The sequence below is a fragment of the Aotus nancymaae genome, unplaced genomic scaffold (assembly GCF_030222135.1).
Source record: "Aotus nancymaae isolate 86718 unplaced genomic scaffold, 86718_ANA_hifiasm-v0.15.2.pri h1tg000067l, whole genome shotgun sequence".
Classification (NCBI taxonomy): domain Eukaryota; kingdom Metazoa; phylum Chordata; class Mammalia; order Primates; family Aotidae; genus Aotus; species Aotus nancymaae.
The window spans coordinates 36885684-36910253 of record NW_026988482.1 but is presented as its reverse complement, the minus strand read 5'-3'; the positions used below and the strand labels follow the sequence as shown (position 1 = coordinate 36910253).

Here is a 24570-nt window from a genome sequence, read left to right as displayed (position 1 = left end):
GGCTATCCTGGAGAAATGCTGCTTCTGGAGGCACTCACTGTGTGACCTTGGGCAAGTCACTTCACCTCTCCGGGCCATTGTTTCCTCCTCTACAACAAATAATGTGGAAGATCCTTTGTACCTCTAACATTTTAAAGTTCTAGAAGGCAGTGCCTCCTGCTTTTTCTGACATCCAAATGCCTTGAAGCGCCTTTCTGGAAAAACCAAGTTAGCACTGTGCTGCATCCAAAAGTGCCTCCAATTTCATCTCCTGAGCATAAGGTTTGGAAAGGAGTGACTTACTCCCTTTTGCCTCTTTAAATGTGTAGCCAATGGGGCATCATACATTTTTTACACTTCTTTTGCTAGATGTGAGATCCAGGAAGGAAAGCATGGATGTTCCAGGGCTTTCTTGTTCTCCTGGGGTGGGAGGCTGCGTGTGATGCACTGATCCATTGCTGTATGCAATTTCTACCTCCCTACCCTTTCAGCAGCCGAGCAAGATTGTTGATAGTCTCCTACCTTTTTATTTTTATTTTTATTTTTTTACTATCCAAAAGCCATTTACAAGAGTGGGAACTGCTTACATCAAATGGAGGGGTGGCAGGGGGTTGCGTTATTTTTTTTTTCCCGAAAGGTGGCACGTCTCTCAGCAAAGAGAAAAAGGCATGTTGCACAAGGCTTGCTGGCAGTGATATAAGCCAGCGCCGGTTTGCCTGTTGTCACAGCCAAAGCAAAATGCCACCTCTGCCTAGAAGCCAGAGTGCCACACTCCTCTTTTGTGTCCCTGAGATGTACCCATCATGAGACCCTGGAATGGTAGGTTTGGCCAGGAGGTTGCCAGGATTGCCTGAAGGTCATCTTCTAATCCCAGGAGGCTGGGGGTAAGGGGAGGTTGATTGTAGCTCTCAAAATAGATCTTTTGAGCCCCCCATCCCCAATTACATGTCAGCTACAGCCAGTAAATGTGGAATTTGAGGCCTGAGGTTACCACAAGAGAGCCACCAATTGCCAGGAGTAAGGTAGGGCTGCAGGAATACCAGTGACCCAGTGATCACCCTGTCCCGGCACCCCTTCTTAACAAACCCAGATGCAGTGACAGCAAAAGCTCCAGAATCCCAAGGCAGGAGGTGCCAAAAACACCCCAACAACCACTACCAAAAAAAATTTTTCAGTAAAATGTTCTCACCCCTAGAGGGGAAAACCTGTCCATGCCTGAAGCAGCTTGACCCCAGCTAACACCTCCCTCCATGGAGTGAACTGTAAATCTCAAAAAAAAAAAAAAATTCCTACTTCCTACCCCTCCTGCTCCCTGGGGAGGGACAGAAGGTTCCTAAAACTGACAGTTTCGCCTCCATGATCTTTAAAAGAGCAGAAGTTGGCTGTGAGGCTGCAGTGCTGCCTCGATTGGGGTAGTGTGGTCTCTGTTGCGGCTGGGCTCCAAGGAGAGCCACAATTGGCTCTGATGAGGAAGGAGCCTTGAAATGAAAGATTGCAAAGAGGGCTTCTGTACGCCATGGCTGAGACTGTGTCGTTTCTTGCAAGGTGAAACTTGGCAGTTCTACCTTGCAAGTAAAAACCTAAATTAATTTTTTTTAAAAGAAATTAAGTCAGAAACAAGGCTTCGGAAAAACTGTGAGTGTTAGGCATAAACTGATTTTGGATGATCTTTAGGTGAGAAAGGGTGGAGTTACCATCAGAAACATGTTTTTATTTATGCTTTTCGAATCCCCACTGGTGTGCGATGTGTGTGTGTGCGCGCGCGCGTGTGCATGTGCGTGTGTATTGGTTAGCATGAGAGTATGCATCATCTCAATTCTCTAACCAGTCTTTCTTTTTTGCATCTTTTCTGTGCACAGTTCATATAGTTGCCCTATAAATAAATATATAGGTCCATCCACACCTTTTCATTTTATTTGTAAATTGTTTGGTATAAGCGCCAGAGCGTAATGAAACCTGGTGAAGTTTAAAAGATTAGATTTTTTTTTCATACTGACACTTCATAACACTGTTCATATGTCTCCGAGTGAGATTTATGAATATATGAGCAGTACTGCAAAATTATACTGCACCAGAGACTTCCTGCACCACAGGGGTGGCAGTCTAAAGTGACACAGCTTCAAGCATTTTTCACAGACAAGAAGCAAAATTTAACCCCCTTAAGGGGAAGTATGATTTCAACAGCTTGAAATGAGCTCATTTGTAGATAGTTTTTTTTCTCATCTTCCATAATTTTTTGGTGTTAAGATTAAAACAGATTGCACAGCCAATGTAAGGGCACATAAGCTGCCCAGAGTACAGTTTGGCCCTTAAAGAGAAATCCTCATTCATTGTCTTGATCAGCACTCTTCAATCAGGTAAATGAAAATGAACTTGCCCCTAAATTCCTAAGGCGCTCAGCCCAATTCCCAGAATTGTACTCTAGCAGACAGGGTGTGGAATTTTCAAACGGTAAGTGGCAAAGAACATCAGTTGGTCCAGTGGAGAAGCTCTCATCTCTCTGGGCACCAGAGACAATGACATTAGAAAATAATCAGTATCTTCAATCTAACTGGTATAAAATTAACCAATAAAAAAGATCATCAGAAGAGCAAAAGATGGTCTCTATGAATTGAAACACAGGAAATGACTATCATGAAAGACTTCTATTAGATTCAAAGTCCAAATTGGTCTCTCTTAGATTGGTCCCGTATCCAGTACCTTGTAATTTTGTATAAATTAATGTTCATTAATCTCTATTAACCGTTTTGTTTCCTCCTGGAACAGAGTGGGGTACTCAAACATTGCCTGCTTCCTCTCTGCCCTATAAATGCACCATGATGTGTTGGCTGGAGAACTTTTGTCTCTTTTTTCAGCAATGGTACAACAGCTCCATGAACGTGATCTGCACCTGGTTGACGGACCGGATGGACTTACAGCTTCACATTTATCAGTTGAAAACACTAATTAGGATGGTAAAGGTAAAAGAAAAAAAAATAATGAGTCTTTTTTGCAAATAGCTTACTGAAATACTTTTTATTGGCAAGCTGCAGAGCTTGCTTACCACAAATACTAGTTTACATATAAAATAGCATCTCATACAAGAAAAACCTATGCAATTGTTTTGTGATGCCTGATAAATGTGCTGCTCAGACAGCAAAAGGAATTTAGTACAAATGAATTTGATATCTTTTTCCAGAGAGGAAAAATACTTTATGTTTTTACTGTGCGAAAATACTGCAGGGGCCACCGTGTCCTTTGCATTAGACTTTCAAAAACTGGCTTTTGGTGCCATTATGTTAATCACATCAATTGCCAATTTCATTTATGGTTTAATTAAATAAAATTTTGCCACTATTAATTTAATAGAAATATTTACCCCCAGCTATTTCTAAATATGTCCTGTGACTATTATCAGAATGCAAATCAATATTGTTCTCATAGTTAATTGAAGTAGTTCCTCTGACAGTGTGTGTATACAATCAAATGTAAAGGATCACAAAGGTGAGATAACATACCCTGAAAGTAGCTTTTTTCCTTGTTCTTGTGTGTGTGCCTTGGACTAATGATAATTATTTCAGCGTGAAATCTGAGTGGTTTACATGAAATAATAAGATCACAGAAGGGGGTAAATACGTTTTTGATCATTTCAGTTTCTATTTGATGCTTCACCATAGAGGGTTTTAAAACATTCATATGCAAAAATCTCATTCAAAGCACAGAGTCCTTTAAAATATTTTAACGATAAACATAGCTGAATGTCTATTTCTTAACAGTTTTCCAGAAGTCCCTGCAGTACCCACTCCTGGGCACCCCACCCCCAACCCATTTCTTTGTCTCTTTTGGATCAGCACTTTACCCCAGTGCTGACTTACAACCAATTGCTGTTCCGTTGTGTGTAATTAAGGAGAATTATTATTATCTGCATTTGATCTCACAAAGCATCTGCTCAGGAAAGGTTATAGACAGCAGTGTATTACAGCTCTTAAAAAAGGAATGTATACACTCAGACTAGGGACCCAGCCTCATTTTCACATTTTTTAACTTCAGTTTCTTAGGACCAGCTTAATAGTCAAGTGGTTGCCTGACCACTTGAATTCCATTTTCTGTGCATAAATACACTTTGGGGAAATTTTCTGTTTGACCCTTATTGGGTAGACATCAAATGAAGGTGTAATTTTAATAATTAAAAATTATCTTCCCATTACTGTTATGCCCAAACTGATGTTGGAAATTAGCAATATCTTATGAAGGAAAAATATGTCAGAGGAGAGGTTTAATCTTAGCCTTTTGCCAAAAAAAAATGTGATATGAACCACAGAGAAGGGATACAGAAATGTCACTGCCAAAGGAACCCCTTCAACTTTAGCAAAAAGTGGGTTCCGCTTAACTAATGCCACAACTCTGAACTATGAAGCCAAATTCACAACCTTTTAACCAAAAACATCACCCAGAGGCCTCCTCCTCCAGGGCAAATTTCCAAGGATAATTGGCTTTCTTTCTTGCATCAACAGCCACTTCTTTTATTCATCCATTCATTCATTATTCAACAGCATTTATTCATTCATCCAACATTGTATAAATATTAGGTGAGCCCCTACTTGTATATTACCAGATGGAGGATTCAAAAATGACTAGATGTGGTCTCTGCACTTAGGCATTGAGAGTCCAGTTGGTAAACACACCGCTCTCAAATTTGAATAAAAGAAACAGTACTCAAGTGCTTTTTACCTTTATTTTCCCTAACATATTCTGGCAACAATTATGTTATTCTAAGTAGCAACAGAACAAATGATTGAAAAGTACCAAAATTTAAGTTAATTGTCTGGAAATCTGGTCCACAGCATGCCTAACCTTTACTCAGTCTCTTATCCTTCCCCATCAAAGTGAAAACACGTAGTTGTCTAGCTTCCTATTCTCAGCGAGCCTTGCATGTTGATGCATGATTGAGAATAACCTAATTTAATGTCTAAACCAGATTACTTTTATGTTATTGGACTTCACTAAGCCGAACTGGGTTCACTCATTAACTCTACAGTGATTACAACATGCGACCTTCAAGAGGGGTTGACATTGTGATTCTTGCCACCATGACCGCATTAGATGAACTATTAACAATAGAAATAATGATGGGAGTGGTATTGATATATGTTAGCCTTCCTTGTCTTGCCCCTTTAGCAAGTTTCATATATCAATAGGATAAACAAACAGTAGCTGAAATGATATTCAGTATGATGAGGAGAGTAGTAGTTAGAGAGAGACCTTTTAAAAAAAATTATGAAGTAGACAACAGCCAGATGCTTCTGGTCATATTCAATTAACACTGAAGGATTTCTAGAAAAACAGTCCTTGAGATACCTAAGGAAAGCTGAGAGAAACCGCCTGAAGGAACAAAGAAAGAACTTGTGGTGCAGTAATACCAAGCCATTGTTGTTGAAAAAGAGCCAAATTTCTTCCCTGGACCATAAAGTCGTGAACAGAATAGATACAGTTCTTTCCCAAGGAGATAAGAAATGAGTCACATGCCTGCAACATATTGATGAGGCATTAGTGCTCCATCTTTCTCATAATTGCTGCTGCCTGTAATAGGTTTCATATACCAACATACATATGTCTGTCTTGTGAATGAGACAGAGGGATATCAGTACAGCTCATGCAGTTATAAGACTCAAAAATACTAAAACCAGACTGCAACAGAAATCACAAAATACCATAATCACTCAATCCATTATTTATATGTTACAGCCCCTTCCACTGTCTATCATATTACATTACAGTAACCTAAGAGAAAGAACCAGTCCACAAAAATGAACCAAAACAATTATGGAACATTTCCCTTTATGGAACTGAATAAACACAAGCTTATGTTCTTTGCTTTGTCTCATCTAATATAGTTTATCCTGTCACTATTTCTCATTTTCTGCCATTCAAAGAATCTCAATACAAGTAAATTTCAATACAAGCGAAATCTAAGTGCAGTGGCTTTTTATTTGACAATGCATAAAGTGTGATATTTAGCTAAAGGTCAGTGCTCTCACACCCCTACCTGCTTTTTACCTTCTCCCTCCCCATCTTGGAGATGAGATCTCTCTTATTACTCTATCTTTTCTCTCCTTAGAAAACATACAGAGATTTCCGATTGCAAGGGGTCCTGGACTCCACTTTAAACAGCAAGACCTATGAAACGATCCGGAACCGTCTCACTGTAGAGGAAGCCACAGCATCAGTGAGCGAAGGTGGGGGACTGCAGGGGATCAGCATGAAGGACAGCGATGAGGAAGACGAAGAAGATGATTAGACCATTTGGTCCTAGAGTCCACTGGGACAGAGTCCTGTAATCAGTGCATGTCCTTAGTCTGTTAGTGAAACCCATTAGGGAATTTTCTGTCAACTACCATGCCCATGAGATGTTTATCAATACAATTGCCATTTTAGCTATGTGGTACCAGGATTAGCAAATGACCTTCATATCCACTGATTTCCTGATTTCCATGTCTATATGTTTACAAGCAATATGAAGCACCATTCTTTAAATACTGTTTGTGGAGAATACATAGTCTAGCCACTAGGTGTGTCCCTGTTATCAGCAAAGATCAATGATGCTTCATTCATGTACTGTGTGTGCATTGATGGTAAATGGGTGTGAGTGTGAGTACATCAAGTACATTTACTTCTTTGTTTCACATATGTGGATGCCAGTTAATTAAATGAGTACATAAATAAATGAATTAAAACACATAGGTCTGCTTTGTGTTTTTATTTTTTTTAAACAAAAGGCAAGTCTCCAACAATCAACTTTTGATTCTTTCTGTTCCCCTAAAACTAAAAAATGAACCCCTTGTGTCTTTGTTAACCCATCCTTTCATTTACTCATATAATTAGCAAAAAAAAAAAAAAAAAAAGGATGGCTACATATCAATGGATTGATTCTCTTAATTGCCATGGCAAGGGGGGCAATCCTATCATGACTTAACATCAAGCACACGGTTCAGAACAACTGTCTTCTGTCAAAGTTTTCTCCTCTTAAATGTTATTTTGCTTTTATGTCTCAGTAACTGTGTATGTAAAAAAATGAATATTTAAATTACAATCCTAGACTAAAAATGTGTTTATAATAAGATGTGGATATTTCCTTCAGTAGATTGTAACCATAATTTAAATTATTTTGTTCCACACTGTTTTTTATATCTGTCATGTACATTGCATTTTGATCCGTAACTGCACAACCCTGGGGTTTGCTGCAGAGCTATTTCTTTCCATGTAAAGTAGTGGATCCATCTTGCTTTTGCCTTATATAAAGCCTACAGTTATGGAGTGTGGAAAACTGTGACTTCTCAATAAATATTCAAATGTCCTAAGAATATACGTTTGGGTCTGTCTTCCTCTGTCTCCTTTGAATGCCAGAACTGAAACACAACAAGAAGAAATAGGAAAGGGGAGGGAAGAGGTAATTTATATAGAGTGTTCTTGAAACTGTTGGAGTGGGTCGTTTTCAAATGCTCGTAGCTCTCCATGAGAGACTGCCTAAAATTCCGTTAATTCAGACTCCACTAATTCAGAATCCGTGGGCATTTGGACATGTTGGACAGATTACGCTTGCATTATAGGATAAATAAGGGTTTGCTAAGCAAGTAAGTAGTGTAAACGAGAGAAATGTTTCTCCTGTACGAAGAGAAGGCCAACAAACTGTTTTTAAGCACCACTTTAACAGCAGTGTTTGCATTCAAACAAAGTGTGTGCCAATTATATATGATTCTTATATATTTGTTAAAGCATTTTACAAGATTCTCTAAGATATGGAGTACTCTAATCGCTCCTCAGGCCCTGTCTGCAATATAATCACCTAGGTTTGTAAGAAATTAAACATTTTGTAGCCTTGTTTGCTTTATTTGCATCTGTCACTAAACCAGGCTGATCTTTCCTGGAAGCTGACTGAGGTTTTAGGGAAACAGCTACTTTTGGACCAGGTAGAGAGGTTGCCAGTTGTTCTCTACAAAACAACCCCTTTAGATAACATGTCTTGCTCTGTTTACTTGAGGTCTGCAGGTGCAAAGCATCAGTACGTCCTGTCTTTTGTGGGCTTACAAAAAGAGTTCTCGTTTATTGAGCAACTCTGTTATGCCATGCATTCTGCGTGTATTACCTCATTTAAATCTCACAACAACTGTAAGAGAAGAGAACTGTTGCTATCCTCATTATACATGAGGAAATTAAGTTCAAAAGGGTTACACTAACTTGCCCAGTAGTTACTCAACTCCATGCAGAAGCATTAATCCAGCGATAAGAGCATAAAACTGTTAATACAAATGGTGGGAATATGTCTTTCAGGTATGACAAACTTTGATTGCTCAGGGGCACATAGTTAAGTCAGAATAACACAGCCAAGAATTTTTAAAACACTTTTTTATTATTTTTTGAGTTGCAAAATGAAATCATATATCTTGCAACAATTACTTTTTTATTTTAATTTTTATTTTTTGAGATGGAGTTTCTCTCTGTCACTCAGGCTAGAGTGCAGTGGTGCGATCTCGGCTCTGCAACCTCTGCCTCTCGGGTTCAAATGATTCTCCTGCCCCAGCCTCCCGAGGAGCTGGTACTACCGGCATGTGCCACCATGCCAGCTAATTTTTGTATTTTCAGTAGAGATGGGGTTTTGCTATATTAGCCAGGTTGGTCTCAAACTCCTGATGTTGTCCCACCTTGGCCTCTGAAAGTGCTGGGATTACAGGTGTGAGCCACTGCACCCAGCCTACAATTTTAAAACATGCAAAGTAAAGAGAGAACGTCTGTCCAGTGTATACAAGTTAGCAGAAGGAGGAAACTCTTCGGGAGCCTTGGAGAAGAGCTAAGTAAATGAGTTAGATAACTAACCAAAGGGTACGATGTAAAAGTCATAAGGAAAACTAAGCCAGAAAAGACTGTATCTCCAAAGCCAAGGTTAAATTTAAAAATTCCTTCAAAAGGAGATTTCACTGCCTTGCACTGAGAATCCTATTAAATAGCAACCCCAGCAACCCTGGAAAAGGGGGTATTGGTAAGGAAATGACAGCAGAACACATCAGAAAGCACTGACCAAGTTATCCTTTACCACTGCTGGCCTCAGTTTATGCTGACCACAAATGCAAAGCCAAGAAGACAGCTTTGATATTCCTTTCCATTTATTTGGGATGGTATATTGAGCCATTTTCCTTTTTTTTTTTTTTTTTTTTAGTTTTTTTTATACATACAGAAGAGTGCATGAATTCTAAGCCTACAGCTCAATGATTTATCACAGAGTGAACACACTTGCAGAACTACCTAACTGAGGAATAGAACATACCGAGGACCCCAAGGACCCCATGTCCATGCCATTTCCCAAACTGTACCCACTCCTTACATGCCAAAGGTATCCACTATCTGATTTCTAATGGCATAAAACAGATCAACTTGCCTATTTTAACCTTTTTGTCCTTGCAATCACAGCACATATTCTTTCATGGCTGGATTCTTTTGCTCTACATTACATTTTTGGTGTAGATGTGGCTCATTTCCTTTCATTGCTGTATAGTAGTCCAAGGTATAAATAGACCACAATTGATTTATCCATGTAAAAATGTTGTTTTTCATTTTGGACTGTTATGAATAATACTGCCATGAATTTCCTTGTACATATGTTTTGGTGCAATTGCTGGGTCCTGAAGTAAAGGTATTTTCCTTTTCAGAAGATGTTGCCAGTTTTCCCCAGAGGATGAACAAAGTTGTGCTCTCACCGGCAGCAAATCAAAGTCCCTGTTGTTCCACATTTTTGACAACATTAAGTGTTGCCACTCTAATTTTTGCCATTCTGGTAAGTGCCATGATGGTTTATAATTGTAGTTCACTAATTATCAAGTGAAATTGATTGCCTTTGAACATGTGTATTGGTAATTTAGACAGCCTCTTTTGTGAAGTGCCTGTTTAAGTCTTTTTAAAATGTGCAATGTAAGAGGGAGCATCTGTCCATCATATAAAAATTAGCAAAAGTAGGAAAATGTTCAGGAGCCCTGGAAGAGAGCTAAGTACATTTTTTATTTAGATAACCTCTTTTGTGAAGTGCATATTTAAGTCGTTTTTTAAGAGGAAAATTTTAGAACTATTTGAAGGCTGAGAAGGAAGAGACCATAGGAAAAAGTGCCAGTTGGATGGAGGAAATATCAAGGAAATTGTGAACCAAACAGAAAGGCATTCACCTTGTGAATAATTGGTCCACAAATACTTGAGTACATACTGGTCAGGCAGGCACTGTGCTAGGAATACCAGGACTTTTTCTAATCCATTTCCCCTCATCAGCCAGAGAGACCCTTCTAAAGGCAAGTGTGATCCCGTTCCTCCTCTAATTAAAAGCCTCCAATTGTTCCCCTCCCCTTAGAATGAAACCCAAACTCCTTAAGGTGGCATTAAAGGCCATGAACAATCCAACCCTTGCCTACTTCTCCAGCCTCTTCTGTTAACCCTACTCCTCTTACTCCCAGGGTTTATCCACACCCACCACCTTCAGCTTCCTGCTGTGCACCATAGTTCTTCCCACCTGGGGCCTGCCTCTGAACAATCTCATCTCATCAATCAAACCCCAGCTAAACTGGATCCCCCCAAGGAAGCCTTTCTAAACCCCACTCTCAGTTCAGCATCCATCTCCTTAGCATATATCCTTATAACAGTATCTACTTCTCTTTCTTAGTATTCACATTACTCATGAATGGGTTATAGGCATCATTACATGTTCCATATCTCTTTTCTCTACTTCAGGAGTGTACAGACTATACCAACTTCCCCACTCTGTCCCCAGGGTACTCAATAAATATATGACTAATAATGAAGGCTGAAAGTAGAGGGATGGAGATGATCTGTTGCTATTCTCATAGAACTTTTAGTCCAGGTAGTATGAATCTTCCAAAGACACAGACTAAATATTATAAGATTCAGAGGAAGGAGAAGGAAAGGAAGGTTTCCTTGAGGAGGTGGGCCTTAAAGAGCCCATAGAGAGGATTAGGAAGGACAAGAACAAGACCAGAGGGAGGCCAGGGTTGTGCCATTTGGCTGGAGCACCATAGAAATGGGAAACTATTCTCTTCTCTGGTGGATTCCCAGTGCACATAGTAAACACTCAACATATACATGTTAACTTAAGACATTAATGAATATGCCCACTGTGTTAGGAAAGCCTGCTTCATGGGAAGGTTTAGGCAAGAGGTTGAGAGAGATTATCATGGGAAGAGTAGATTGAAGTGTCAAAGGAGGACATTTAGTTCCACTTAGTTTGGGTTTGTTGGTCTGCATAGCCAAGAACTAACTACTATTTTTAATTTTTTCAAAACATTTAAAGAAATTTTTTGAGTTAAAAAAAATCAAATAGAACAGAATTATATGAAACAAAACGTTCAAGCCTCCCCCCGCCCAACACCCATTTCCCCAAAGTAGCCATTGCTAACAGATGGGCATATATTCTTCCAAATATGTTCAAATCATATACAAGTATATTGGAGATTTTATATATATATAAATGATCCCAATATATAAATGAGAATCATCCTGAGCCTACTATTTGGCAAATCACATTTTCCATTTATCAGTATAGATAGGATCATTTGTACTTCTGCACATATAGACTTTCCATATAGACCATATAGACCACATATAGACCAGTACTTTGGTAATGGGTGTGATGTATTTAAGGAGATTTTCTGGTCAAAGAAGAAACAGGAGCAAAATAAGATAAACTGAAAATCTAGGATGAAATTAGGATGGATCAAAACATAATGGAGGAAATGAGCCATCTGTGGAAGTGACCCAAAAGACTGTTTGAAAATGTGTGACTAAAGAAATTCTGAAACACCCCAAATCCAATCCCAGTCTAACTGCACTATATCGCAGTTATCTGTTTATGTGTCTGTCTCCCTGCTAGACTACTGCCAACTAGTTGAGGTCAGGGACTGTGTATCCATTTCTGTATGCCAGTCTGGTGCCTGGTATATAGTAGGCACTCAATAAATGTTGGTTGAATTGAATGAGTGCACATCAGCAACATACACCTGAGTATGATCATGACCAAGAAAGCATAAACTAAATGTATTACAATATACTCTGTCTATAAAGAATTACAAAAGAAAGTGGGGAATCATGATGGCTTTAGAAAATTCACCCACTTCAATGCAGGTATGAACAGCCATACTGTCATAAATTTGAATTTTTAGAAAAATTTTAGGAAATGAACAAAACAAGAGTCATATAACTAGCGTTTAAGCACAAAATTGAATGAGTTAATTTCCTTTAAATTTTAAAATCCAAAATAAGTGTGTTCTCTTCGTGGCTAATTTATATCAGACACATAATTAACAAATCTGAAATGAAGTCAAATTAGGCACAATTCTGTCATTCTTGGTAAACAAATTTTTAAAAATCAATATTCCTCTTTTATTCAAGGTTGTTTTGCTTCTTCATCTAAATACTAAAATTGTCATCTGTTTTCCTTCTTATGAAACCGTGCATTTCATCTAAAGTTGTAAATCTGCATTTGTTGTAACTAAGCAAAACATGAGAAAAGGGCTGACGATGGTGCAGTCTGCCAGCAGAGTTCTCTACCCTGACAGTACACTGAAGGTCAGAGAAAAACACTGAACAACAAATTAATCACAGCCACCAGCTAACAGAGGAATAAAACGATGACAATTAATACACACAACTACAAATTAAGAGGAATGCAAAGGTGACAACAAGCAAAAAGTACACAAATTGAATTTTTCTTATTTCCTAAGAACTGATGATGGGATGGCCAAAGGCAATTGTAAACATGGTTAAGTTGGCATATTTCCCTCTGTCCATCAAAAACAAGTTGGCGTGTTTCCTGGGCAATGAATACAATTGCAAAGAATAAACAAGATTTTGCTTAAAGCAGAAAACATGTGATTAAAGATAGTACAAATTTCAGAGAAAGTGTCAGAAATTTTGGAATGTGTTTAAAAGAAAATCAAAGGCAACATAAGAAGACAAATACTGGTAGTATTTGGTGCAAAGAAAAGTACAGTTTATGTGGAAGCTATGGCTAGGTTTCAAATTCTAATGTCATTATATTATTGTAAACAGGACCACTAAACTATACACCTTTAGTCATCTCCAGCACCTCCTGGAATAGGGCTTTGAGCATGATAAATTCTTCCACCATATTTTTTTGGTTCAATTAGTCTAATTTTGAATAAAACTTTTAAAATCAGACATCAAGATTATAAATTAAATGTTCCAGGGCATATGAAGAGTGCTGACATCACAATGTAAACTCTTCAGAGTTTTAATTAAATGACAATTAATAAATTCAAGTTGCATCTACTCTTTGTCATCTCCAAAGCTCCATAACAAGGCTGCTATACACACAGTCTGGGGTTAATATTCTCTTGGACGGCACAAGGAAAAGTTGGTGGTGTCCTAGGGAAGAAACTTTCACAGAGTGAACTGAGAGTAGAGGTGGAACTAGGGACTTAGGAGTTGATCTTGAAACAAGCACTCATTTCTCCCCCAGTAAATTTAAAAAAGATGATCTCTGAGAATAGGGAGGGCTAGATCTTCTTATTACGAAGGATGGGGCTCAAACCACTCTATTTAAATATTGAAGTAAAGATGAAAGCAAGAGACTGCGGGATTTGTAGACTGTTGGGTGACAGGTATCACAGGAGTGAATAGAAGCAAGAGGTTGTGAGCATAGGTTCTGATAGGTTCTGGGGTCAGGATGACCTTGATCCAGATGTTAGATGATCAGTGGTAATCATTAGCCATGTGATATTGGGAAAATTATGTCATTTCCCTAGGCCTCAGTTATCTCATCTGTAAGATATAAATAGTCAGAATCATACCCTAGGTATTACATGTTGTTATAAGCTCCTTGGGTTGTCAACAAGATTAAATGTACCACTATGTGTGAAGTGCTAAAAAAGGCGCACATGCAAAGTACTCAATAAATGTTAGCTAATATTTTATTGTTTCTTCCTTTGTTTCTTTCTCTCTCTTCTTTCTTTGTTTCTTTCTTTGTTTCTTTCTTTGTTTCTTTCTTTGTTTCTTTCTTTCTTTCTTTCTTTCTTTCTTCTTTCTTCTTTCTTTCTTTTCTTGACAGTCTCACTCTATTGTCCATGCTGGAGTGCAGTGGCACAGTCTCAGCTCACTGCAAACTCTGCTCCCAGGTTCAAGTGATTCTCCTGCCTCAGCCTCCCGAGTAGCTGAGATTACAGGTGCCTGCCACCATGCCTGGCTAATTTGGGTTTTTGGGTTTTTTTTTAGTAGAGATGGGGTTTCACCATGTTGGTCAGGCTGGTCTCAAACTCCTGATCCCAAGTGATCCACGTGCCTTGGCCCCCAAAAGTGTTGGGATTACAGGCTTGAGCCACTGTGCCTGCCTGGCCTACTGTTAATTTCTTAGGCATTTAAGAGCCTGCCACATGTTTCAGGCTTTGAACAGATCACAGATATGGCCAAGTCACTACCCTTAGAAAGCCGAATTCTGCTTTCTAATTCTACTCACTGTTCTCATTCCATTTCTTTTCAAAAGAACAGCTCATGATCAGCAGTGGATCAGGCAGCAATGTGTTAAGCAGCATCGAGAAAGGTATTCTTGCTACCCATTTCATTTTCGTTTTTTAGCATTTGCTTTTATGCCTTGAAAAGGAAGGATTTGTTTCCCTTGTTTACATTTGTTCACCTTCTCCTAGTCTTTGACTAAGGTTCTCAGTAAATAATTATTAAAGGAATTAATAAATAAAGGAGTTTCTTTCCATGTCTCCCCTTCCTCATCATCACTGCTTTAATTTGGGTTTCCCTAGAAACAGACCCTAAGACAAGAATTCTAGTGCAAGTAGTTTACATGGGAGGTGATCCAGGAAACACTAATAGAGGAATTGGGGGGGAAAACTGGGAAGGAAGGCAGCCACTATGGGTAACTGAAGTTTGATTGCTCTGGGAAAATCTGGGAGCCAGGGTAGAGCATACATTTCAGAGTTATTTCTCCTGAGGAGTGAGAGAGCTGGGGTATTTATACTCCAACTCTTTTTCATTATTGGTTGAAGACAGCTGGTGAGAGAGGGCAGGCAATGTTAATTCTCCAGCATTTCAGACATGCAGGGCAGATGGGCAAAGCAGTCTCTGATCATCACAGAAAGCCCTAAGACAAATAAGTACAAGAACAGCAATGTGAAGTCAGGCCCAGTTGCAATGAAGTGGTAAGAGAGGTGGACAGGACACCAACACTATCTGCTACAATCACTCTGCAACCTAGGACAGAGTTTGTGGTCAATGTTGGCCTGAGAACAGCAAGACAGGGTTAGCAGTTCTCCTGCCAGAAACGTTGCCTGGCCAGGCTAGATTTGGAAGGTTTCCAAGGATGGTGAAATAAATCCCAGCCTTCAATACAGTGGAATACAATGGAGCCAGGAAAAAGAACAAAGTAGATTTGTATATGCTGGTACTGAAAAATATTCAAGATATATTGCTGATATTTTATTAAGTTAAAAAAAAATTGAGGCAGACCAGCATTTAAAGAACTCTCCTATTTCTTAAAAAAAATAAATAAATAAGCAAATCTCTTTCCATTTTTTTTTCCAAGAAATTAAATGAACAGTTATCATTTTGGCTTCCCAGCATCCAAATCCATGGAAACTGAAGAGAAAGGGATGTTCTCTCTAGGGAGAGAAAGGTATTCTTTCTCTCCACAACTATAATGTGGCTACTAAGCAGGTGCTCTAACTCAGAACCTTGACTCTTGAGAGAAGAACCCAAAGGCATGGCAGCATTGAAGAACTTTCCCTGGGCCTCGGGACTGTGGAGGGGCATCCAGTGACTGGTGAATGGGCCCAGCAGCAGCATCCCAAGCAGAGTTGCCCTGTGGTTGCCTTTGGCTGTGCCTCACCTCACTGGTCCATTGGTTCCTGATGGAGACTATGTCCCAGGCTTCAGCACATTCTGGGAGCTACTGTGTAAACTGCTTTTCTGCTGTCAAGTTCTGCTGTTGGGAACTGAGAGCACTGGCTGATGTAGGAAAAAAATTTAGAAGAAACTGATAAGAGTGGTTATCTCTGGGAAACAGGATGGCAAACTTCAGATGGAAAGGAGATTTGTTTTTCAGTTCAATTTATTTTTAATTTTATTATTGTTTGATTATTTCAACCCTGTTCATTTACCATTCTTTCAAACCTAAAACATTTTAAAAGATTGCATTTTAAATAGCTTCGCTTTTAAAAAGTGTCCCGGCTGGGCATGGTGGCTCACACCTGTAATCCCAGCACTTTGGGAGGCCAAGGCGGGCAGATCACAAGGTCATGAGTTTGAGACCAGCCTGGCCAACATAATGAAACCCCTCTACTAAAAATACAAAATATTAGCTGGGCCTGGTGGTGGGAGCCTGCAGTCTCAGCTACTCAGGAGGCTGAGGCAGGAGAATTGCTTGAACCCAGAGACAAAAGCTGCAGTGAGCCAAGATCATGCCATTGCACTCCAGCCCAGGCAACAGTACAAGACTCCGTCTCAAGAAAAAAAAAAAAAACATCCCAATAGAGGCAGTACCTGGAAAAGAAAAATGTAGAATTAAAGTGTAGTCCTAGCAGCAGGCACAGGATGGAAGGTTAAGTAACACCCTCTAACCTCTGCTCAGGTCCTCTTACAAAGAAGAGCTTCTTAACCTGGAGAGTTTGGGTAGGACTCAAGAGGTTCGTGAACTTGAATGTGGGGTGGGGATAGGAGGCAGCAAGCTACAGTAGCATTTGTAGTATTTGTGACCCTGTCACCAATGGAAGTCAGATATTTTCCTATCACATTACAGTGGTTATGATTTCTCAACACTCATGAGTGCTTCTAAGTTACCGTAATTATTAGATCAGTCACTAGATCTTATTTAATGCATTAGGAAAGAAGCATACCAAAGAGATATCTGCACTCCCTTGTTTACTGTAGCATTATTCACAATAGCTAAGGTGTGGAATCCACCTTAGTGTCCATCAGTAGATAAGTAGATCAAGAACATTGGTGTCTATATAGATGAAATACTACTTAGCCTTTGGAAAAAAAAGAAATTCTGTCATTTGCAACAGCATGGATGAACTTGGAAGATATTATGCTAAATGAAATGAGCCAGGCACAGAGAGACAAATACTGTGTGATCTCACTTATGTGTGGAATCTAAAAAAGTCAAATTCATAGAAGCAGAGAGTAGAGCGATGGTTACCAGGAGCAGGGGGTAGGGGATGCAGGGAGATGTTAGTCAAAGGGTACAGAGTTTCAGTTAGGCTAGATGAATAACTTTAAAATACGGTTTTTTTTAAAAAAAAAGAAGCATATATATCACTTTACTTTTTAAGATTTTGATAACTACATCATTAATATGATTGATATCTTTTAGAATACTACATATTTTATTTTATTCATTTAAAAGCATTATTCTGAGCAAGGCATGGTGGCTCACACCTGTAATTCCAATACTTCGGGGGGCAGAGACAGGAGGATCACTTGAGGCCAGGAGTTCAAGACCACCCTGGTCAACATAGCATGAACCCATTTCTACAAAGAAATTTTAAAAATTAACCTAGCATGGTGGCACACACCTGTAGTCTCAGCTATGTGAGATGGGAGGATTGCTTGAGCCCAGGAGTGTGAGGGTGCAGCAAGCTATGAGTGCATTATTGCACTGGCAACAGTGAGTGAGACCCTGTCTCTAAAATAATAACAAAATAAAAAATAAAAATGAAAGCTTTATTCTGAGAAGGGGTCTACAGGCTACCAAACTGCCAGTGGGGTCTATGGTGCAGTGCCTATGTGCACACACACAGAAAACTTGAGAACATCTACCAAAGCTCTTCGTCTTTCTCTTCCTCACTTTTTGCTTTATCTATCGACTCTTATCCTAATTTCTTTACCTATAAAGTGGCAACAGTGTCCTTTTCTTTTATTTTTTGTTCAAAGCACATAAGCTGTATGCTTTTACTTTGTTTGTTTTTAGCAACAGGTCTCACTCTGTCACCCAGGCTGGAGTGCAGCAGCGTGACCATAGCTGATTGCAGCCTCGAACTCTGGGCTCAAGAGATCCTCCAATCTCAGCCTCCTGAGTAGCTAGGATTAGAGATGAATTCACTGTGTCTGGCCTTCTTTTACTTTTTTGAAAGAAAGTCAAACCGTCAAACTGGCTGTAACAATTCAACAAATGATAGTCTACAGTTTATTGTTTGAGGATATTGATAGGTCATATTTTTGTACTTCTTGGCAGGATGAAACTGTGAATGGATGAAATTAGTGGTTATGAGCAAGGAGAAGGGCAGGGTGGTCTCGACTGGCTAGCTATGAGTTTCCACTCTGCCATTCAAATAAACATGGGGTCTTAGACTAATCACTAATACCCACCAAAACTCATTTACTTCCTCTAAAGATGAGGATAGCCAGTCCACCTGCTTTATAGGGTCACATTATTGATACAATAATAACAATCATTGCATATAATTACCATACCACAGGTCCAGAAACCAGTAACAGTGGTTGCCTCTGGGGAAAGAGACTGGAGATTTGGGGTGGGAGACGTGATTTTCACTATATATCATATTACGTTGTTTGAATTCAATTAGTGTTAGCAATTATTACTATTGCATCCAAAAAAAAATACAGGAAATGCAAAACTTTAATCTACTAATGGTGTCATAGCTGATCAATATACATTTATTTACTCCTTTATGCTAAGTAAAAACTTAACTTCATCTACAGAAATCCAAAGAGAATACCTACGAAGCAAACTCTGTTAAATAAGCAGATGCTCGAACTTAATTAAACAATAGGGGCTTGCTCAGCTTACCTTTGATTCTCCTATTCATAGGATGTTAGATTTCTCCTGTACATTACTTTGTACCAGTTCCACTCCCAAGGAATCTGTGGATGTGTGGGTGGGAGTGAGAAGAACCTTTAAAGGAATTCTTTATTATGGAAATAAAATAAATATTTTCTTAATATCCAAGGGACAGTCTGGGAAGACTTCCTTCTCTTCAGTTAAAAACTAGGTACCTGTTAAAATTTTAGTAAGGGCCAGTCATGGTGGCTCACACCTGTAATCCCAGCACTTTGGGAGGCCAAAGTGGGTGGATCACAAGGTCAGGAGTTCAAGACCAACCTGGCCAAGATGGTGAAACCCTGTCTCTACTAAAAAATACAAAAAAAAATTAGCTGGGTGTGGTGGCGGGCTACTGTAATCTCAGCTACTTGGGAGGCTGAGGCAGAGAATTGCTTGAACCCAGGAGGCAGAGGTTGCAGTGAGCTGAGATCGCACCACTGCACTCTAGCCTGAGTGACAGAGACAATGCCTCAAATAAATAACTGAATAGAATAGAAGAATAGAATAGAATAGAATAGAATAGAATAGAATAGAATAGAATAGATGGAGAGAAATATATAAATTAAAAGAAGCTTGAAAGGCACAACTAATTATACGAACCTTATCTGGACCATAATTTAAACAAAGGATTTTTAATTATGTCATTTATTTTAAAAATTGGAAATGTGAACACTATTTGATGATGTTAAAGACTTACTGTCTTTTAGGTGATGGTCTTTAAATAATATATGGATGACAAAGTATTATATCTGGGACTTGCTTTAGAATAATATGAGGAGGAAATAGATAGATATGTAAATGAATCAGGATTGGCCATGGATTGATCCTATTGGGGCTGGGTGATGGTATATGGGTTATTCTGTGCTTCTTTTGTGTATATTTAAAATTCCTTATAATAAGATTTGGTTATTTTTAAATCACAACAAGAGATACGGCAACAATCAGAGAAGTAACTACAAGCATGCTGTTCTCTGGCTGAAGAGGAGCTCAAATTCAGCACAAAAGTATAGCTCTTGCAGGTAAATAATCCTACTCTTTGTGCCTTCTCCTCTATTTGCAGGATATGGGCAGGACCCCTCTTCTCATTTCTGGTACTTCCTTTGGCTGGAGTTTCTGATTCTTTTTCTAGGCATGGTAGGCATGGTGAGAGGTTTGCACTGGCCCAGCTGTTCTCATGAGCATCCCGTCCCCTCTTTTGGCAAGCCAGGTTGCATTTGTGAAACATCTGGCCAAAGCCAGAGCCCAGTTGTTTGGGGTCCTTTGGAAGAGGCACAGACCACCATGGCCTCATTAGCCCCAGGCTCCTGCTCACTAGGCTCGAGTTCAGGTGGCCAGATGAGTACCCATGAGCAAAATGTAGAACAGAAGGTCTAGAAAGTATAGAGGGGCTGGACATGATGGCTCATGCCTGTAATCCCAGCACTTTGGGAGGCTAATGCAGGCAGATCACTTGAGGTCAGGAGTTCAAGACCAGCCTGGCCAAAATGGTGAAACCCCGTTTCTACTAAAAATACAAAAATTAGATGGTGTGGTGGCACACATCTGTAATCCCAGTTACTCAGGAGTCTGAGGCAGGAAAATTGCTTGAACCTGGGAGGCAGAGGTTGCAGTGAGCCGAGATCATGCCACTGTACTCTAGCCTGGGCAACAGAGGAAGACTCTGTCTCAAAAAAAAAAAGGAAGGAAGGAAGGAAGGGAGGGAAGGGAGGGAGGGAGGGAGGGAAGGAAGGAGGGAGGGAGGGAGGGAAGGAAGGAAAGAGGGAAGGATGGAGGGAGGGAGAAAAAAAGAAAGGAAGGAAAAAAGAAAAATAAAAGGAAGGAAGGAAGGAAGAAAGAAAAAGGGTGGGGGGGAAGGGTAGAGGGTCAGCAGCCCATTTTCTGACTAGGGGGTTCTGAAGAGCAGGGAAGTGAGAAGGCTTCTCAAGAAAATGTTCAAAACCTAAAGCAATCTAGAAACATCTGCATGCTCATGCCAAAAGGGATGTGACACTGTCTCCTTTTTCTCTGGATCTCGCTCTCTCTCTCTCTCTCTCTCTCTCTTTCTCTCCCAGTGTCTTTTCCCACACCTTTTCCTCTTTTCTGTTACCTAGGTCTGCACTGTTATTTCTACACTGTAAGTTCTCTGTAATTTGGCACCCAAGTCTGACCTGGGTAAGAATACCTGGGGAGACATAGCAATAAGATACCATTTGGAGTCTATCAAATTGTTAATTTTTTTTTTTTTTTTTGAGACAGAGTCTTGCTCTGTTGCCCTGGCTGGAGTGTAGTCTCAGGATCTCAGCTTACTGCAACCTCCACCCCTTGGGTTCAAGTGATTCTCCTGTCTCAGCATCCCAGTAAGTGGGATTACAGGCACCCATCACTATGCCTGGCTAATTTTTTGTACTTTTAGTAGAGTTTCACCAGTCGTATTTTTAGTAGGTTTCACCATGTTGGCCAGCCTGGTCTTGAACTCCTGACCTCTGGTGATCTGCCCACCTCAGCCTCCCAAAGTGCTGGAATTACAGGTGTCAGCCACTGAACCCAGCCTTTTGTTTTGTTTTGTTTTTTAGACAGGGCCTCCTCTGACACCCAGGCTGGATTGCAATCGCGCAATCTTGGCTCACTGCAACCTCCACCTCCCAGGCTCAAGCGATGGTAAGAATTTTTTAAATGATTATACCTAGTATTTGTAAAGGTACTGGGAACAAGGAATTGTCACGTCCTGCTGATTGGAGTGGGGCTAAATATGTATCCCCTTTCTGAAGGACAGTTTGTTAGTTGATATCTAAAGCTTTAAAAATGTGCATATCTTTTGCCATAGTAATTCTGCTTCTGGGAATTTGTCCTACAGGATTAGTTATGCACAAAATTCATGTGTGAGAATGTTTCTGATGGAACTGTTGCAAAAAAAAAAGTGTAAACAGTCAAAATATCCAATGACAAAGGACTAACTCACATGAAAGACACAAAGTGAAGTGCTACAGAGCCATTAAAAGTATGCCTTAGTAGCATATTTAAAGCATGGGAAAATATTCATGCTATATTGAAGAGCAGATTATAAAGCAGTATGTATCACATGATGTCATCTTGTTATGCATAGAAAGAATATACACCAAAGACTTGTCTGCAGTTTCTGGGTGGTAGGATTTGTGCAATTTTAATTTTTCTTCTTTGTAATTCTCCACTTTCTTAAAATTTCTCCATTGATTGCTTTTTAAAACAGAAAAAAAACACCTTATTTACAAAATCAAATGAAAGTAATAAAGAACAGAATAAGAATTTTTTTGCCATCTTCTTTCCTCTTCTCCTCTGCTCAGCCTGAAGAACTATTGTTATCAATAATAGTTATTATAGCAACAACAGTGAATACTCTGCTTTCTACTGGCCAGCCATCAGTGCTGAGATCCTCTGTGCTTTTTCTTCTAGTCCTCACTTATGATAAAGCAGGTACTGCTCTCCTGCCAAAGATGGGCAACTCTGGCTTGCAGAGAGGTTTAGTAACTTGCCTGTGGACACACAGGACTGACAAGCCAGGCTTCTAGCTTGATCTGATTGCAGAAGCCACACTGCTTCAAAGACACTTAGCCCTACAAAGCCCAGAAAAGAGTTTTATGTTGTGTCATAATGTCTTAAGAAATGCCCTGCTCCAAGGATACCCAAGTTCCACCTAGGCCAGAAATCTGTCTCTAGAAAAAGCACTAAGCAATGAGCTGCCAAAGGGTGAATCTACCCACACATCATGGAAATGCCTGCAGAAATTCATTATTTGTGATTTTAGCCTGTAACTTCTGCTGGAGTGAGAAGTTTTTAAAATTTGTTAACCTACTGCCAGGGAATTCTTTGGGTTTCTGATTGCTTGTACTTTTTTTTAACTCCACCCTTTCTGAGAGTCTTATATCACCCCACCATGCCCATCATCCATTCTTCAATACTCCAATAACAGCACATAGCTGGTTTACAGAGGATACTTACTTATGCATGCCTATTGGTTGAATGATAGAATGTAAGTTCCATGAGGGCAGGGATTGTGTCTCTCTCAGGAAGTACTGTATATATGGTATCTAGATGGTGTCCAGATTAGAAAGGCTCAAGATACCTAAAGGCTCAAGATGGCTAACTAATGAATGAACTATATTGCCTTAGGTCCTGTCTCCTCTCAGTTTTTCAGGACAAGAATTATCTTTTTAGTTTATGTGAATTGGAGCACCAGCTTTTACTTTTTCCTTACCCCCACCTTAATTGCTTTAGATGTAGGTTCTTGGTATCTTTCTTGAAATGCCAAAATCGAACTTGTAACCTTTGATCCTGGCAGGATTTGCAAAGGAAATGGGGTTTGCACAAAGACATTGTCAAGTATTTGGTTTGGTTTCTGTGTTCCAAGGCTTTTTCTTGCTAAAATAAACTTCCCCACCCTCTCCCAGAGCAAAATTGCCAGTTCTGCTAACTGGGTCACTTGCCAAGGAGCCAACATTCTGTCTTTTTTAGCCCTGGTCTTGTCTAGGGCCAAGACCCAGTGAGTTGAGCTCTAAGGACTTGCCAAGGCTTTCTATTAATGCCAGTTCCTACAAGCATCCCAGACCCTGTCCTCCTGACCTCAACCAGATCCTCCACCTCCAAAGGCAACGTGCCAAATAGTGTCTCTGGAAAGTTTGAGGCAGTCTCTAGCCTGAAGTCATTCACCTAGAACCCCAGGGCAAATGGTACAGGTTCAAGTTCACAACTGCCACTCCTCTGCTGAGGTTGTGGGCGAGAAGAACGCTTCAAATGAGCTCCCTTGATTAAGCATTCTTGAGCTTATTGAAGGTTCCCTGAGAAGCTGGATCAACTGCTCAGCTCAAAAGACAACTGTGTTAGAAGTTTGGATGCAGCTTGTTTTAAAAGAAGTCTAAATAAGAGGCCAATTAATCGATGTGGTTGTCTGGTCCAGAGAAAGAAATTAAAAGAGTATAACTCAAGAGGCAGGTGAGGAGTAGTGTCTCTTTGGAGAATTGGGGAATGGGGGCAAGTCAAACTAACTCATACTGATTCACTAATTTAACGGATATATAGATATTATAATATGTATATAGAAATATAAATAAGTATACTCAACAGATAGTTAGAAAAGTTACAAATAATAAATGTACACAGCTTGATGAACATTCACAAACCAGAAACCAGATCGGGAAACAGATCTTTCTCAGTACCCCAGAAGCCCCTCTCTTCCATCCCCAAATGTTGCCTATTTTGAATGGAATCGTGTAGTACCAAGTATTTGGATCTGGCTGCTTTTGCTCAACATTATTTTTGAGACTTATCGATGCAGCCAAGTGTAGCAGTAGTTGATGTTTATTGATGTATAGTATTTCATTTTGTGAGCATACCACTATTTATGGGTTCCACTCTTGACAGTCATTTAGTCAATTTTCAATTTAGGGCTATTAAAAATAGTGCTGCTATAAACATTCTAGTACATGTTTTTTCGTGAACACAGGTACTCATTTCTGTTGGGCATATACTTAGGAGTGGTGTTGCTGGGTCATAAGTAATGCAAATACTCCACCATAGTAGATTCTGCCATGCAGTTTTCCAAAGTATTTGTCCCTATTTCCATTCCACCAGCAGCACAAGCCAGTTGTTTAGTTTTGGGTTTTTAGCATTGTGTTTAGGAGTACACCTCTGAAAACCTCTTTCCAGTTACATGAGCTTGGACATGCTACCCAGCCTCCAAGAACCTCAATTTTCCCATATGTATGATGGAGATATCTATTATATACATGGCTTCATAGGACAAT

At 39.6% G+C, this 24570-nt stretch overlaps 1 protein-coding gene across 16 annotated transcripts in view; it reads left to right on the top strand.

Moving 5' to 3' along the window:
* The window catches only part of CADPS (calcium dependent secretion activator), a 472594-nt gene extending 465271 nt beyond the window's left edge, over nt 1-7323 (top strand). For 14 of the 16 annotated variants that reach the window (XM_064367286.1, XM_064367297.1, XM_064367289.1 and 11 more), the window contains 2 exons: nt 2835-2939; nt 6077-6696. In XM_064367286.1, the coding sequence (XP_064223356.1) occupies nt 2835-2939; nt 6077-6256 (285 nt within the window). In that variant the 3' untranslated portion in view covers nt 6257-6696. Of the gene's footprint in view, nt 1-2834; nt 2940-6076 lie in introns of all 16 variants that reach the window. The other 2 variants (XM_064367295.1, XM_064367298.1) reach the window with 1 other exon arrangement.
* The last annotated feature ends 17247 nt before the right edge of the window (nt 7324-24570 follow it).